Consider the following 14,989-nt stretch of genomic DNA (forward strand, 5'->3'; position numbering starts at 1 on the left):
TGGAGGCTGAGAGAACCACCTAGGTTGATTGAGGGCTCCTCAACAAGATGTGGGAGACCACAAAGGTTATTAAGCAGGAGTATTGGAAGTGGGTATTCACTCTTAGAGTGAGCTGGACCTCACTCTAAATCTGATGGCCTTGGGGAATTCCCTGGTGGCCTAATGGTTAGGACTCTGCTTTCATTGTTGAGGATTTGGGAACTAAGATCCTGCAAACCAATCAAGCAGTCAATCATCCTGAAGGTCTTTGAGCCCAAGAACTTGGTGAGGAGGGAGAAGATATGTGAATACAAAAAATTGTATGAGGAAGTTTGTGTATGTGTGATTTTTAATCAGGATCCTTGGTTGCAAGTGACAGAAATCCTCTTAGGCAACAAGACAGAACAGAGACATATTGATTGCTTTACCTAACTGATGATCCAACATATAAAGAAATAGGTTCTTTGTTGTTCTGAACAGAAATGAAAGGGATTGCATTATTCGTTCATTAAATAGACTGTTAGAATTAAAATGTGAATTTTTATTTCTTTAGCTAGGATTATGATGGAATAATCTCTTTGGAACTGCACTTCCTTCATTGTGGAGGAAACTAAAGTGAAAAAAGGCAATTCTTGCCTTCAAAGGAGATTGTCAGATCCTATTAATTCTACCTCTGAAATAGTTCCTTTTATTTTTTTAGTATTTGAATGGTTGCCTGCATGCTTTTTTTTTTAACATATATTTTTATTTGGCTGCACCAGGTCTTAGTTTCAGTTGTGGGAGATGGGATCTTTAGTTGCAGGAAGTGGGCACTAGTTCCCTGACCAGGGATTGAACCCTGGCCCCTTGCATTGGAAGTGCCCAGTCTTACCCACTGAGGAAATCCCTCTGGTATTGTTTACTGTTTTGAAAATAGACAGTGGTTCAATCCCTAGTCTGGGAACTGAGAATCCCACGAGCTGTGAGCCAAACCAGAAAAAAAAAAAAATCCTAAAACAGAAAGTATACATATATATATATATATATATACACACACACACACACACACACACACAACTGAGTCAATGTGCTGTGCAGCAGATTGATTAAGAAAAAAAACTAGGGCCTCCATTTAGTTAGGCCAGGGCGGGGCCGAGAGGTGGGCGGGGTCTAGATAGGAAATAGGAGGGGCCAGATGGGCGTTGGGCGGAGCCTGGGAGAGCCCGGGTGTCTGGGTGAACGCGCAGGTTCCACCTGGAAGTCAACATCATGGTGTCCCCCGTGGTGTACTTGGTGGTGGCGGCTCTGCTTGTCGGGCTTATTCTGTTCCTGACTCGCGGCCGGGGCCGGGCGGCAGCAGGTAGGAGATGCCGCCGCGCCAGGGCCGGTGGGGCCACGCGTCCTCTTATCTCCTCAGTCTGTGTAGGCCGTGGAGCCGCGGCTCACGCGCATGCGCGGACTTGCCAGGCGCAGCTGACCAGATCTCCGCGCCTTCACCTCCCGCAGGCAGCACGCCTGAGCATGCGCGCAAGGCGGCGACCAGCAGCTCGCTGCAGTGCAGATGCCAGCTCGCGGACCGAGTGGCAGGGTCCCTACACCGTTTTCCTGGCCCCCAAAGAGAGCGTGCCTTCATCTCCTCGCCCCTTGGCCCTCCCTGAGGGCCAGGCCCTGGCAGACACTACCATCCTTCAGCCCCCCCCGCTGCGTCCGTTGAGCGATCCACAAGGGTTTCCCATCCCTGCCAGGCCGGCTCCAGAGCCGCTGATGAGAAGGGGGCCACTAAGTGTTTTCTACCTACCTGTGAACAGAAAAGAGTATGAGGTGGCTCCAGCAAACTCTCTCCTTACCCCTCAAGAACACCCATGTGTGCATGCACCCTCCTCCCTGTTTTGCATCCCTCCCGGAAGGCCGTGTCAGCTGCCAGGGCACGTAACAGATACACCTGTCATCCTCCACCCTGGCCCCCTCTCCATCATTTCTTTATCGGCATATGAGTTTGGGTATATGTCCCTCCCCTTCCTTGGGCCCACAAGCTATTCGCAGCATCTTTCAGGGGCAGGGGACAGAGAAGCTGAGGTAAGGCAAATAGCCAACAAGTCTTCCTGGGAGGAGAGACTTCACCTTCAGGTCCGCTCTCTAATTGGAGTTCCAGATAAAACCGTGGCAGGTGGTGTTAGGCAAAAGATTAATACAGTCCTGCTGTGGGCATTCATTCAGATGAGGCCTGGAGAGGTCAAGGTGGGCTTCTGGAAGAGGTAGAACAGCTCCATTTTGCAGGGTGGTAGTCTCCTGACAGGTCAGCTGGAAAGATGGGGCCGTAAGAGGAAAGAAGGGTATCAACAGAGGTGGGAGGAAAGGAGTGCTCTTGCTGCACTGGACCAAGGTCAGGGTTTGGGTTATGAAAGACTCCACAGTCAGGCTGAGAAATTAGGACTTTGTTGTGGGCAGCAGGAGCTTGGAGGAAATTGAGCAGAGGAGAGTGAGGCTTCCAGGATGCTGTTCCCCCTGCCAAGAGGTGAGTTGGGCTGCCAGAGAGAATCATGGTGCTTCTCTTCCCTACAGCTGCCCAAGAGCCTTTGCACAATGAAGAGGTACCCGCAGCAGCAGGCCGAGTGGCTCGGCCTCAGCCCTTAGAGCCCGAGGAGCAGAGAGCTGCAGGCAGGCCCCGGCGCCGGAGAGACCTGGGCAGCCGCTTGCAGGCCCAGCGTCGAGCCCAGAGAGTGGCCTGGGCCGATGAGAATGAGGAGGAGGCCATCATCCAAGGTGAGAGGGGCCCAGCCTGGTGGAGAAAGGGCCTGGGTTAGAGGGTGAGGTGACCCCAAAGCTGGGCAAAAGAATTCAGTGTGAAGCCATAGTGTGGGAGGAATGTCTGGGAATCATTGGATGTGGTTAGGAGACACTTTGTTGTTGTTTAGTCGCTAAGTCGTGTCTGACTCTCTTGTGAGTCCATGGAGTCCTCTGTCCTGGGATTTCCCAGGCAAGAATACTGGAGTGGGTTTCCATTTCCTCCTCCAGGGGATCTTGCCGACCCAGAGATCAAACCCACGTCTCTGCATTGGCAGGTGGATTCTTTACCACTGAGCTACCAGGGAAGCCCCTAGGGGAGACTTAGGACCCATCCTTTGTTCCCTGGGGACTGGCAGCTCTGGACCCTGATCCCTATTCCATTGGGCCAACCCCTTCTTCCTTCATTTAGGCTCTCAGTGTCCAAACAGGAGGGCAGGAGTCTTTAGAGTGACCTAGAGAATTCTTCAGTCCACTCCTTCTATCCCAGCACTCTTCCTTGTGGGGGTACACTCATTCTCTGAGGGCTTCACCCAAGGACTCAAGTGCCCTCTTTATGGCTATGTAGCGTCTAATGTCGGAGAAGGCAATGGCACCCCACTCCAGTACTCCTGCCTGGAAAATCCCATGGATGGAGGAGCCTGGTAGGCTGCAGTCCATGGGGTCGCTAGGAGTTGGATACGACTGAGCGACTTAACTTTATATTTTCACTTTCATGCATTGGAGAAGGAAATGGCAACCCACTCCCGTGTTCTTGCCTGGAGAATCCCAGGGACGGTGGAGCCCAGTGGGCTGCCGTCTATGGGATCACACAGTCGGACACGACTGAAGCAACTAAGCAGCAGCAGCAGCAGCAGCGTCTAATGTTATCATCTATTTTCTTGCCCCATGGTTCACTCACCCCTCTCCCAAACCTAACACACACATCCCAGACAAATTTCTGCGTGGCAGAGGCTTTAAGAGGAGAGCTGGGCTAGTGGTATTTGCAAGTGAGTGGAAGGAAATCCCCCTCAAGGAGAGCAACAAGAGAGAAGGTGAATATCATCTGTCTTCTGTGGCCAGGACCTGACGTGTCTTTCTCTGATCATACTCAGCCCAAGAGGAAGAAGACATAGAGAAGCCAGTGGAAACTCACTTGTCAGGGAAAATTGGAGCCAAGAAACTACGGAAGCTGGAGGAGAAACAAGCACGAAAAGCCCAACGTGAGGCAAGCAGGAGGGATGGGGTGCAGCTCTGAGAGGTGGGAAAGGGCCCTGCCTTCCATGTCTCCTATGTAGTAGACCGTCCCCTCATGTTGGGTGGGTGTTTGATGCTTGCCTAACTCCATCTCCTGTAACCATGGTCTTTGGCCTGACCTGGCCTGTTTGGGAGGTGGGCAGGCTCTGGCTGGAGGTGGAGATGTCCCAACTATGAAAGCCTTTCTCCAGGCAGAGGAGGCTGAGCGTGAGGAACGGAAACGCCTTGAGTCACAGCGTGAAGCAGAGTGGAAGAAGGAGGAGGAACGGCTTCGCCTGGAGGAGGAACAGAAGGTGAGCCAGGCCCCAGAAGCTGACTTCTATCTGCTGCCCAGGCAGCCTTACTTCATGTGTGTATGTGTGTGCATGCGTGTGCATGCTCGCGCACGCTCAGTGGTGTCCAAGTCTTTGTAACCCCATGGTCTGTAGGCCATCAGGCTCCTCTGTCCTTGGAATTCTCCAGGAAAGACTGCTGGAGCAGGTTGCCATTTCCTACTCCAAGGAATCGTCCGATCCAGGGATCAAACCCACGTCTCTTGCATTTCTTGCATTAGCAGGTGAATTCTTTAGCGCTAGTGCCACCTGGGAAGCCCTCTTGCTTCCCATGCCGCTTCCCTGCACCTGCAGCCTAGAAGAGGGGCTGTGAGCCAGGTGCAGGCCCTGGTTTATTTGCTTTCTGTGTTCTGGGCACAGCTTCTATAAAGCTGCTGCTGAAAAATGAGCCTGAAACTGAAATTTTGTGCATGTAATTTATTGAACACACCTGAAGCATTTGAAGAACACTGAGACAGAGTGGCTAGAGCAGGGTAAGGAAGAAGGAAAGGGATCAGAGAGGTGAGGTGGGGCGGGGGGACTCTGAATCCTGAGGCCCTTTGGGCCACTAAAGAGCATTGTAAGAGATGGTGGATCATATCTATAGCAGGTTCTGTTCAGGGCCTGGCATAGAGAAGATGCTTGGAGAATGGAGAGCACTGCAGTAAGTGTGGTGAATCAGCCTTTGTTTGCCAGGTGCTTCCTTCCTTTTGAGAATCAGGTGCCCAGGAAGGGCACCACCATAAAGTTGTGGGGTGTATAGAGTAAGAGCCTGGGCTGCCCAGCTGGGAAGACCCCATAGCCTGGTACCTTTGGCCTCTGACTGGCCTTGTTATTCAGGGACACTGGATGTCCGGAAAGCCTGGTTCTGGATGCTGTGACAAATGCGCTGGAACACAGCAGAAGATTTCAGTCACTAAGTCGTGTCCAACTCTTTGCGATCCTGTGGAGTGCAGCATGCCAGGCTCCTCTGTCCTCCACTGTCTCCACAGTTTGCTCAAATTCATGTCCACTAAGTCAGTGATGCTATCTAACCATCTCATCCTTTGCCGCCACCTTCTCCTTTTGTCTTCCATCTTTCCCAGCCTCAGAGTTCACTTTTCTGAATATTGATTATAATAATGCACCTAAAGTATTCTGGGGCTCTTCTCCCCTACACCCCATTTCCCTTACTATTAACATCGTACCTTACACCTTACTGTGGTATATTTCTTACAACTAATAATTTATTATTAAGTGAATTTGACACATTATTGGGATTTCATTAGTTTTGCCCAAATATCCTTTTTCTTTTCCAGGGTCCCATCCAGGATGCCACGTTACACTTAGTTGTCATGTCTCCTTAGGTTCCTCTGAGTTGTGATAGTTTCTCAGACTTTCCTTGCTTTTGATGACCTTGACAGTTTTGAGAACTGTTGGGAAAGTGTTTTATAAAATGTCCCTCTATTTGCATTTGGCTTATGTTACTGTCAAGGTTAGAATGGGGTTATGGATTTCTGGGAGGAAGATCAGAGGTGGAGTGCCATCCTCAACACAACATGTCAAGGTTTCATGTTATCGACTTGGCTTATCACTTGTATGTTAACCTTGATCACCTGGCCAAGATTATGTTTGCCAGATTTCTCCATTTCCCATGGTTTCTTGGAAACAAGCTACTGCATAGCCCACACTTAAGAAGTAGGGAGTTACGCTCCATCTACTTAAGAGGAGAGTATTTACATGAAGTATTTGAAATTCATTTGTACAGATTTATCTTTTCTTTATTTATTGAATTGTTTATTTGTATCTACATGGACTTATGAATATCTATTTTGCACTTTGTATTGTAATCCAAGTGCTATCTTTGTTTTTTAGCCATGCCACATGGCTTGTGGAATCTTAGTTGCTCAACCAGGGACTGAACCCAGGCCTTCAGCAGTGAACATGCAGAGTCCTAACCACCTGACTACCAGTGCAGTCCCATCCAATGCTATCTTATTTACTTTTTTGCTTAGATTGTTCTAGCTTTGGCTACTGGGAGTGCTTTTAGTTGGCCCCTGTTTACCTTTGACATACCCTTACTGTTTTTCTTCTTTGAGTACTTTCTTACTTTTGACACTGAAAAATGCTCCAGGCTCATCCTGTATATTCCATGTCACAGCTTTATCTTCATGTTTAAGATAGATCTTTCTGAGAATTCTGGAAAATGGGTTGGTTTGGGCCAAGACTGTTGCATTAGGTGGTGGTGGATGGATCAAGCAGTTTTCCAGAAGTTAAAGAAAGAAGTGGTAGATGGAGCCTCATTTCTGACCAGGGCAGCTGGCCAGATAGCTGTGAGATTCGCTAAGCCAAGGATTCAGGAGGAGTCCAGATGTGTGGGGGGTAGATCACAGGGTCTTTCTGGGACATCATCAATTTGAGGTGTCTGTGAGACGGCCCAGTGGGTGTGCCACGTGGGCAGTCGTGTGTTTGGGAAGAGAGATTTGTGGAGGGATACAACAGCAGTAGTCACTGGCACTCAGATACCCTTACCATTAACATCATACCTTACTGTGGTATATTTTTTATAGCTAGTAATAATACGTTATTATTTAGTGAATTTAACACATTGTTGGGATTTCATTCGTTTTTCATTAGGGCATAATTGATGCTGTGGGCATAGTGAGGTGGCCTAGGGAGTAGAGGAGAGAGAAGGGACTGGGCTGAGTGATGGAGGAGGTGGGAAGAATGACCCAAAGAACAGGAGGAGATCCAGGAGAGGGTAGGGTCTGAAAGCCGAGGGATGGAAGAGGGGATGGTAGGCTCTCCCCAAGGCCACTGAGAGGACTGGGGTATGAGGCCTGATGGTTGTCCCTTGAGTTTGGTGGGTAGAGGACATGGGTGAGGCCATAGCAGGACTTATTTTGGTGGAGCTGAGTGTGCAGAAGCCAGATTGGAGTGGGCTAGAGGGATAGTTGACTGATGGGAAATGGAACCTGGGTTTTGTTCAAAAAGCTTGGACATGACAGGGCAGGATGTGGGAGGGGGTGGCTGGAGGATGTTATAGGACATTCATGGCAGGATTTTCAGGGAGAGGGATGCTGAGCAGCATCTGGGAAGTGATAGAACTGATTGAGAAGAGGGATCGTGCAGTTTAGCTTAGGGGCCAGAGGGATCAAGGTCTTGAAGGAGCTCTGTCCCTGAGCTCTGTCTCTGGCCTCTGGGAACAGCAAAGACTAAAACAGAGTAGGATGGCCACTCTATCTGACTCTTGCCTCCTCTGTGTCCACAGGAAGAGGAGGAGAGGAAGGCCCAGGAGGAGCAGGCCCAGCGGGAGCATGAAGAGTATCTGAAACTGAAGGAGACCTTCGTGGTGGAGGAGGAGGGTGTGGGCGAGACCATGACTGAGGAGCAGGTGGGTCCACCAGCCCTAGAAAATGTTCCCTGAGCCCAGAAAGGCAGCACAGCCCCATCTCAGACACCCTGCGGCTCCTCACCTGCTTCCCTGGCCTTCCAGTGAGAGGCGGGTGGGCATCAGGATCAGCAGGCTCTAGTGGCCGAGACCTCGTCTTTGGGAGAGGTGGTGCCTCGATCCCCTCCCCACAGGAGGCTGTGCTGCTCACCCAGGTGGTTGGACAGGCACTCGGCTGGGTAGGTGGGTAGGCATAGAGCCTTGTGGCCCCTGCCAGGGGACTCTCATCTTGATTTCTCTGCCTCTCTAGTCCCATAGCTTCCTGGCCGAATTCATCAACTACATTAAGGTAAGAAATGCAGAGCAGAACCTGGTGTCAGCTGCTTGCTTCTTGTATGTGTGTTGGGTTCATCTTCAGGGCCTGGAGGGGGTAGGCCCAAGCGGGGTCTGCACACATGTCACTCAAGCTTGTGCAGGAGTGGGCAGGTGGGCCTGCTAGGGTCCTGGCCAGGAAAGCCCCTTCTCCTCTGACCCCAAAGGTGGGGAAGGACCTGATCTGTGTGGGAGGTCCGATAGCTTCCTCATGCTTAGGGTTTGACAGTTTCCCGGCTCTTCAGACCCCACGCTTAGTGAGTCATTGTGTTTTCAAGTTTCTTCACACGTGTTTTCTACCAGTTCTGTCATACTGAGGAGAAGCCACATCCCCTGCCACGTGTTCCTGACCAGGAACTTGGGTCTTCCTCGGGATACTGGAGGATGTTTCCTTTGGAATCTAGGGCAGGGTAGCAGGTGTGCCCCCTTCTGTCTGCAGCTGCAGCGCGGGCCTCCTGAATACTGCTCCGGTTGCATAAGCATGTCCTGCTCTGCTTTGCTGCTAAGCAACTTCTCTCCCACAAAGGATGCGATGAGGGGAGAGGTTTTCAAGTGCAGCTTAGGGTGCAGAGGCGGCTGAGGGAAGGAGTACAGAGGGAGCGGAGGCGGTGGTGGGGGTGGTACTAGGGGTGCCAAGGAGCCAGGGCTTGCATAATCCCCCCCACCTCTCCCAGAAGAGAGCAGGGTTTATACACCTCCTAGCTGCAAGGGGCTAGGCTCACAGCCTAGGGGCTGGGGGTTCCTGAGAGGGAGAAGGCTCCCTCAGACTGACCATTCCTTTCTTATAGAGTCCATTTTCCACCCTGGCACACTTGATTGAGGGCTGCAACCCTGGGCAGGATATGGCACACTCTCCTCTATTTGGAGCTTACTGTCCCCACCCACTCAGTGGGCAGCAACACAGCCCTGAGTCTCTCCTCCAGGAAGCCCTCCTGCATCAGCTTCAATCTCCGCCCCCACAAGGCAGAGACCTGAGAACCCCCAGGGAAGTTCCTATCCTTGCTCTCAGCAGCTCTCCGGAGGGGCCATTTTCTGGTGTTTTCCAAGCTCTTTTGGAGTTTAGTAGAAGTTTCTCCAGCTTATGCTAGCTGATTGTCCCAGAGCTCCTGTTGTAGGGAAAAGGAGAACTTCCAAAACTCAGCCTACCCACCTTCCTCTTGGCTTAAGGGGATGGGCCCTTTCATCCTAGGGTTTCAGAACTAGAGGGACATTTCTGTGCGTAGCAGTTACATGAAGCTCGGCTGTAATTTGATATTGTTGGTTCACTCTCCCTTCTGGTTGGGTTGGGTTGGTTGACTGATTAGTTTTTCCAGACATACTTTTAGTGCCAACAACCCCTCAGACCAGGTTTTCAGGGACCACCTGGGGTGACTCCATAATCACACTCTGAGCTGTTGCTGGGAGCCCGGCACCCACTCCCTGCTTTGTAGGTAGAGGCCAGCTGGCCAGGTCACCTCGTACTTGCCCACGCCCTGGCCCAACTGCCATTCACTTGCCTCCCTGCTTATATATTCAGTCTGGCATTTCGAACAGTCTCACGCCATCTGCAGCTGGGGAGGTGTCACCGTGTCAGTCCTCCCCCAGCTCATTTGCTGTGGAAGATTCACGGAAATGCAGACGATCGCCTTCTCACAAGTCATGTGCTCTTTGTTTTGAGGGAGACGGGGCAGATGCAGGTAGAGCCCACCAGTGGACCCTCAGCTGCACCCCCTGGGAACTAAAGTTTCTTCTGAGGGTGTGAAGGAAGCTTGTGGGCACATGGCTGTGTGTGAAAAGTGCTGGCTGGTGTTACTGACAGTTATCTTGAGGGCTCATACAGTGTGAAGAGGATGGTGACAGGAAGTATGGGCATGTCAGCATTGTCGTGATCTTTGGGCTAGGGAGCAGTGAGCAAAGGTGAGGCAAGACTTAGCTGCCTAGGTCCTGGCTTACTGGGGCTGTTTATCTGCTCTGTTCTCCCCATTCTCACCTTCTCCTTGGCGGGGCTGTGGGCCATGTCCTGTTCAACATTGCTTCTCCCACACCTTCTCAGTGCCTGGTCCTGGCAAGTTCTCAGCAAACACAAGTCCCAGAAAAGGTTTTTTAAAATAGCTTTTGGTGATTGTCATTCCTCCCCTTCATCTCTGTGGCGTTTCCCCTTCCAGCCTGTCCAATGTATTAGAAAGACACCTCTGGTTGCAGAGGAGAAGCCGGCAGCTGTGCTTGGTTCTGCAGGTGTGTTGCTGTCTCAGGGTGGTCCTCAGTCCAAGGGCCTGGCAGGCAGATCGCTGCCCACAAGCAGGGGAACAGGAGAGTTTATGAACGTGTATGTCCTCTGTATGGGTGATTGGGAGAGTGTGTGAGTAGTGTGTGAGGGGAACAAGGCTCTCCCGTAGGATCTGCACAGTGTGTGTCTAGCCACCCAGAGCAGATCAGATCAGAACACCAACTTCAGAGGGTGCCAGTATGGAAAAGGATTTGCCCAAGCTCAGCCTTGCACCTTCTCCTCCCTTTGTAGCAGTCCAAGGTCGTGCTCTTGGAAGACCTGGCTTCCCAGGTGGGCCTACGTACTCAGGTAAGCCCTGTAGGGTGGCCTGTATGTGGAGTGCAGCCATGGAATGTGTGTGGCTGTCAGAACGGGCCTGCCCTAAAGATGGAGAGTCTCAATGCCCCTTCCCCCCTACCCCCAACCAAGAGTGAGTATACTGTAGGAATCTCTCGTCACCCCAGGCATCCTGCCTTTATAACTAGTTGGAAAGCAGTCAGGAAGAAAAAAAAGAAAAAGGTCTGAACCCCATCACTCCAGCAGCCCAAATCCAATTACCTAGACAGCTGTCCTACAACAGGCCATACCAGCCTCCTCAGCCAAATGTCACCACTTCTCTTTTGGTTGGAAGGGAGTCTCTCTCGGGGTGGGGGTGGGGGGGTCCTGCCAGACTCCAGGACCAGAGCCCCTTCCCTCTAGGACCCTCCAAAGGAGACACGTGGAGTCACATTTCAGGGTGGCCATGAGAAGGAGAGGAGAGGTTTGGTTGTGGTGGGAGGAAGGTTGTAGGTGCTCCTTCTGGGGGCAGCAGTGCCTGTCCCTACTCTAAGAACTGTTCTCCTCACAGGACACCATAAACCGCATCCAGGACCTGCTGGCTGAGGGGACTCTTACAGGTGAGAGGAGGACAGTGTCACTGCGGGCCCTGGCCTTGGGGAGCATCTAGCCGTGTGGGGCTGCAAGGCTAGGATGAGCACCCTGGGTAGGGGAACAGGGTACAAGGAGGGGCCCTGAGAAGGGGGATGCAGTTCAACGAGGAGGATGCCAAGGCCTGGTGATGGCTTTGGGTGACAGGACAGGCAAGGAAGCCTGATGTGACTCACCAAAGTTGGATACAGCTGGGAAAGGCCAAGCAGGCAGGCAGGAGGAGTGGGTGGGTCGCTGGGCATGTGGGGAGGGCTCAGCACCACGACCTGCATGTCCCCACAGGTGTGATTGACGACCGGGGCAAGTTCATCTACATAACCCCGGAGGAACTGGCTGCGGTGGCTAACTTCATCCGGCAGCGGGGCCGGGTATCCATCACTGAGCTTGCCCAGGCCAGCAACTCCCTCATCGCCTGGGGCCGGGAGACCCCTGCTCAGGCCCCAGCCTGACCTAGGACTTCCCTCTTGGACTGAGAGCTGGCATGGCCTACCTGGCCATACATCTTTGTTCCTTTTCACCATCTTGGGGCAGATGGAGTGTGGCCAGGCAGTTACAGATTAAAGGCCCTATCAGTACTCGTGAGCTTGGTGTGGTTTGGTGTGGCAGAAGGCCTGGCCTGGGGTGCCAGATGAGCTGGTGAAAATCTCATTTTGGAATTTATCTTGGGGATTGGGGTGGGGTCCTTTGGAAACAGATGCAAGTTCCATTGTTATGAATGCATGCATTCAAAAACACTGATCATTTACTCTGTTCCTTTGTGCCCTGCATGCCCAGTCCCCAAAGCCTGGATGAGGTCTTACTCCCACCCCTCCCACCTTACCAGAGCCATAGAGGGAATCCTCTTGGGACACATCTCCCCGAATTGAGGAAGGAGTTCTCACCATGAGAGCTCTTATGAAGAAGAGTTAATGAGAGGTGCCACAGATAAAGAGTCCTAGAAAACATCAGCCTTAAGTGGGAGGGAAGGGAGGTCAGGGAGGAGAAAGGCTGAGCCAGCTGCTTGTGGGACAGGGAGAAAGAAGGGGAAGACCTGCTTGAGCTGGATGGAATTGTGCGGTGGAGGGACCTTGCTTCATATAGGACTTCACATGAATTCAGTTCTACATCCTTGACAAAAGTTTAAATGGTGTGGGCGATTCCACCCACTGGGGGATGTAAGGACCATATGTTCAGGAGTAGGTGTGAGATGGGAGATGTGTGTCTCCCATAGGGTCAGTCAGTGGTTCCTGTGGGCTGTTCAAGGCATGAGCTTCCTGCTGTGCTGAGGGTGAGGCATGTGTTTAAATGTGTATTTTTTATGCAACATGGCCCCTAAACACAACCACATACTTAACTCTGGTGCCTGGTGGAGGAAGAGGCAGCTTTCTGTTCCAGTCCAGGAGGAAACTACCTACGTAGATGGTGATGGGGAGATGGGGCATCAGGCTCCCAGAACAGACCCTTCCTGAGGGATTATCAAGGGTGATTTTGACTCATTTGATTCTGTAAGCAAAAACTATAGTACCTATATTCCAAGTACGGTGGGACTCTGGTATTTCAGTCAGCAATGGGCTGAAAAGCGCTACCTGCGTTGTTTGGAAGGCCAGTGGGAGCTCAGTCTAGGAAGAAGAACTAGACACAGATAACCCAGTGTGAGGGAGATAAAATCCAAAGGGAAAAGAGGAGCTGGCTTACAGTTAGAGCAGTGGTTCTCAGCCCTGGTTGCTCATTAAAATCACCTGGGGAGCATACCCCAATCTCATGCCAGGCTGTACCCTGGACCAGTTCAATCAGAATCTCTCAGGGTGGGTCCAGGGAGAATCAATAAGAGATTCCAATGAGTAACCAAGGTTGAGAGCTGGTGATGGAGGTGGAGGTGGGGTGGAAAGGCAGGCCGAAAAGTTGCAAGTAATTAAAATCCATAGTGGAGAGGGCTTCCATGCTTTCCCTCAGCCACTGCCATCCACATAATAAGACGGCTGTGGCAGCCCCAGCCACTGCATTCTATCCTCAGGACACTGCCCATAGGGTAGGAGTGTGAAAAAGGCATAACCCTCCCTCTTATCCCAGAAGCCTTCTAAGATTCTTTATGTTCCAACAGCTTAGTGTGGAGAAGAACCTGTAATCCTTTGTGCGCTATTTAGTAATCAGTCTACTAGTCTAACAAATTTATTAAATGAATATTCTTCCAGACAGTAAGTGATTAGTGTTTCAACAACTAATACATGAAAACTTTCAGGTTTAACCACTTAGACAAATTTTCATGCACATATTAATTATTACTTAAATACTTCTAAGAATTTAAACTCCCCACGTGAGTACAGTTGACCAACAACAGGGCGTTGGGTGTACTGGCCCTCAACACAGGTAAATATCTGCCTGTGTAACTTACGGCCAGTCCTCTATCCAAAGTTCCTCCATATCTGTGGTTCTGCATCTGCAGGTTCACTCAACCACAGATTGTGCTGTACCATAGTATTTATGCTGAAAAAAATCACCTCATGAGTGGATTCAAACAGTTCAAACCCATTTTGTTCAAAGGCCAGCTGTATATGAAATTATTTTTAAATACTTTTATACCTTAAAAAGTTGACCAGACACACATGGTTACATTACTGATCGGTATCTGCATTGCTAAAACTGATGATAAACATTTCAGTTCAGTGGATTTACATTTGCTTATTCACTAGCTCTGTTTGTACTTATATTTTTTCCTGAGGGTACAGTTTTCACTTATCCTGAAGCACAAAGGTGATTATTTCAACTGGCGGAGGGTATAAATAACTGGCAGAGGATGGTGATTCAGAACCAGAGACCCATCTGAGTCCTCAACATGTTTTGTGGCTCCTCTTTCATAGATTTTTCCTCTTCTGTCAGGAACTCTAGACTGATGGCTTCAATCAAACCGATAAGTTTTGGGTTTTGTAACCCCTAAATTACACAGTGCTTGTGCTTACAGGTGCCTCATCTTCACAGCCCAGCCCAACAGGTCTGTTTTGAAAGCACTTTGCTCCCAGTAGTTTGGTTCTTTCACAGCTTTTCTTTCTGGGGCCTCATCATGCAGTAGATAGGGTCTTAGATCCCTGACCAGGGATGGACCCTGCGTCCCCTGCAGTGGAAGTGCAGATTCTTAACCACTGGACCAGCAGGGAGGTTCCATAACATTTCTTTTTTAATGCACCTTCAAGGTGTATTGAAAAGCAGTGGTTGGAGAACCATGTAGTAAACTCATCTTTTCAAAGGAGTTGTTTACAAAATTGATCAAAAGTTAAAAAACTATTAAATACTGAGTATGAATGAGGTAGGTTCCCCAGCTGCTGTTGCTGCTGCTAAGTTGCTTTTAGTCATGTCCAACTCTGTGCAGCCCCATAGACGGCAGCCCACTAGGCTCCTCTATCCTTGGGATTTTCCATCCAAGAGTACTGGAGTGGGTTGCCATTTCCTTCTCCAATGCATGAAAGTGAAAAGTGAAAGTGAAGTCGCTCAGTCGTGTCCGACTCTTAGCGACCCAATGGACTGCAGCCTACCAGGCTCCTCCGTCCATGGGATTTTCCAGGCAAGAGTACTGGAGTGGGGTGCCATTGCCTTCTCCAAGGTTCCCCAGCGAACCACAGTAAATAAAAGATGGCCTCATCCACAGGTGGGGGCAGGGCAGTGCTATTAGTATAACAGGGAGATGGTCAGTTATCCAGCCAACAGGTGTGTGGGCTATACTACAAGGGGAGGCCTGGGCTGAGGGGAAGCCAGGTGTACAGAATGTAGATTTATGGTTCACTGAGGGACATGGAGCGTTGGGTGAAAAAAAGG

At 50.6% G+C, this 14,989-nt stretch overlaps 1 protein-coding gene across 1 annotated transcript; it reads left to right on the plus strand.

The window, feature by feature from the left end:
* The first annotated feature begins 1,163 nt into the window (after window positions 1–1,163).
* Window positions 1,164–11,778, plus strand: DDRGK1 (DDRGK domain containing 1). Its single transcript, NM_001075498.1, is given in 9 exon segments — window positions 1,164–1,318; window positions 2,521–2,721; window positions 3,837–3,949; window positions 4,170–4,271; window positions 7,540–7,662; window positions 7,970–8,008; window positions 10,529–10,585; window positions 11,124–11,172; window positions 11,486–11,778. Coding segments are annotated over 9 exon segments (942 nt in total). The 5' UTR covers window positions 1,164–1,227; the 3' UTR covers window positions 11,653–11,778.
* The last annotated feature ends 3,211 nt before the right edge of the window (window positions 11,779–14,989 follow it).

Source organism: Bos taurus, chromosome 13 (assembly GCF_002263795.3).
Source record: "Bos taurus isolate L1 Dominette 01449 registration number 42190680 breed Hereford chromosome 13, ARS-UCD2.0, whole genome shotgun sequence".
In the NCBI taxonomy this organism is placed as follows: domain Eukaryota; kingdom Metazoa; phylum Chordata; class Mammalia; order Artiodactyla; family Bovidae; genus Bos; species Bos taurus.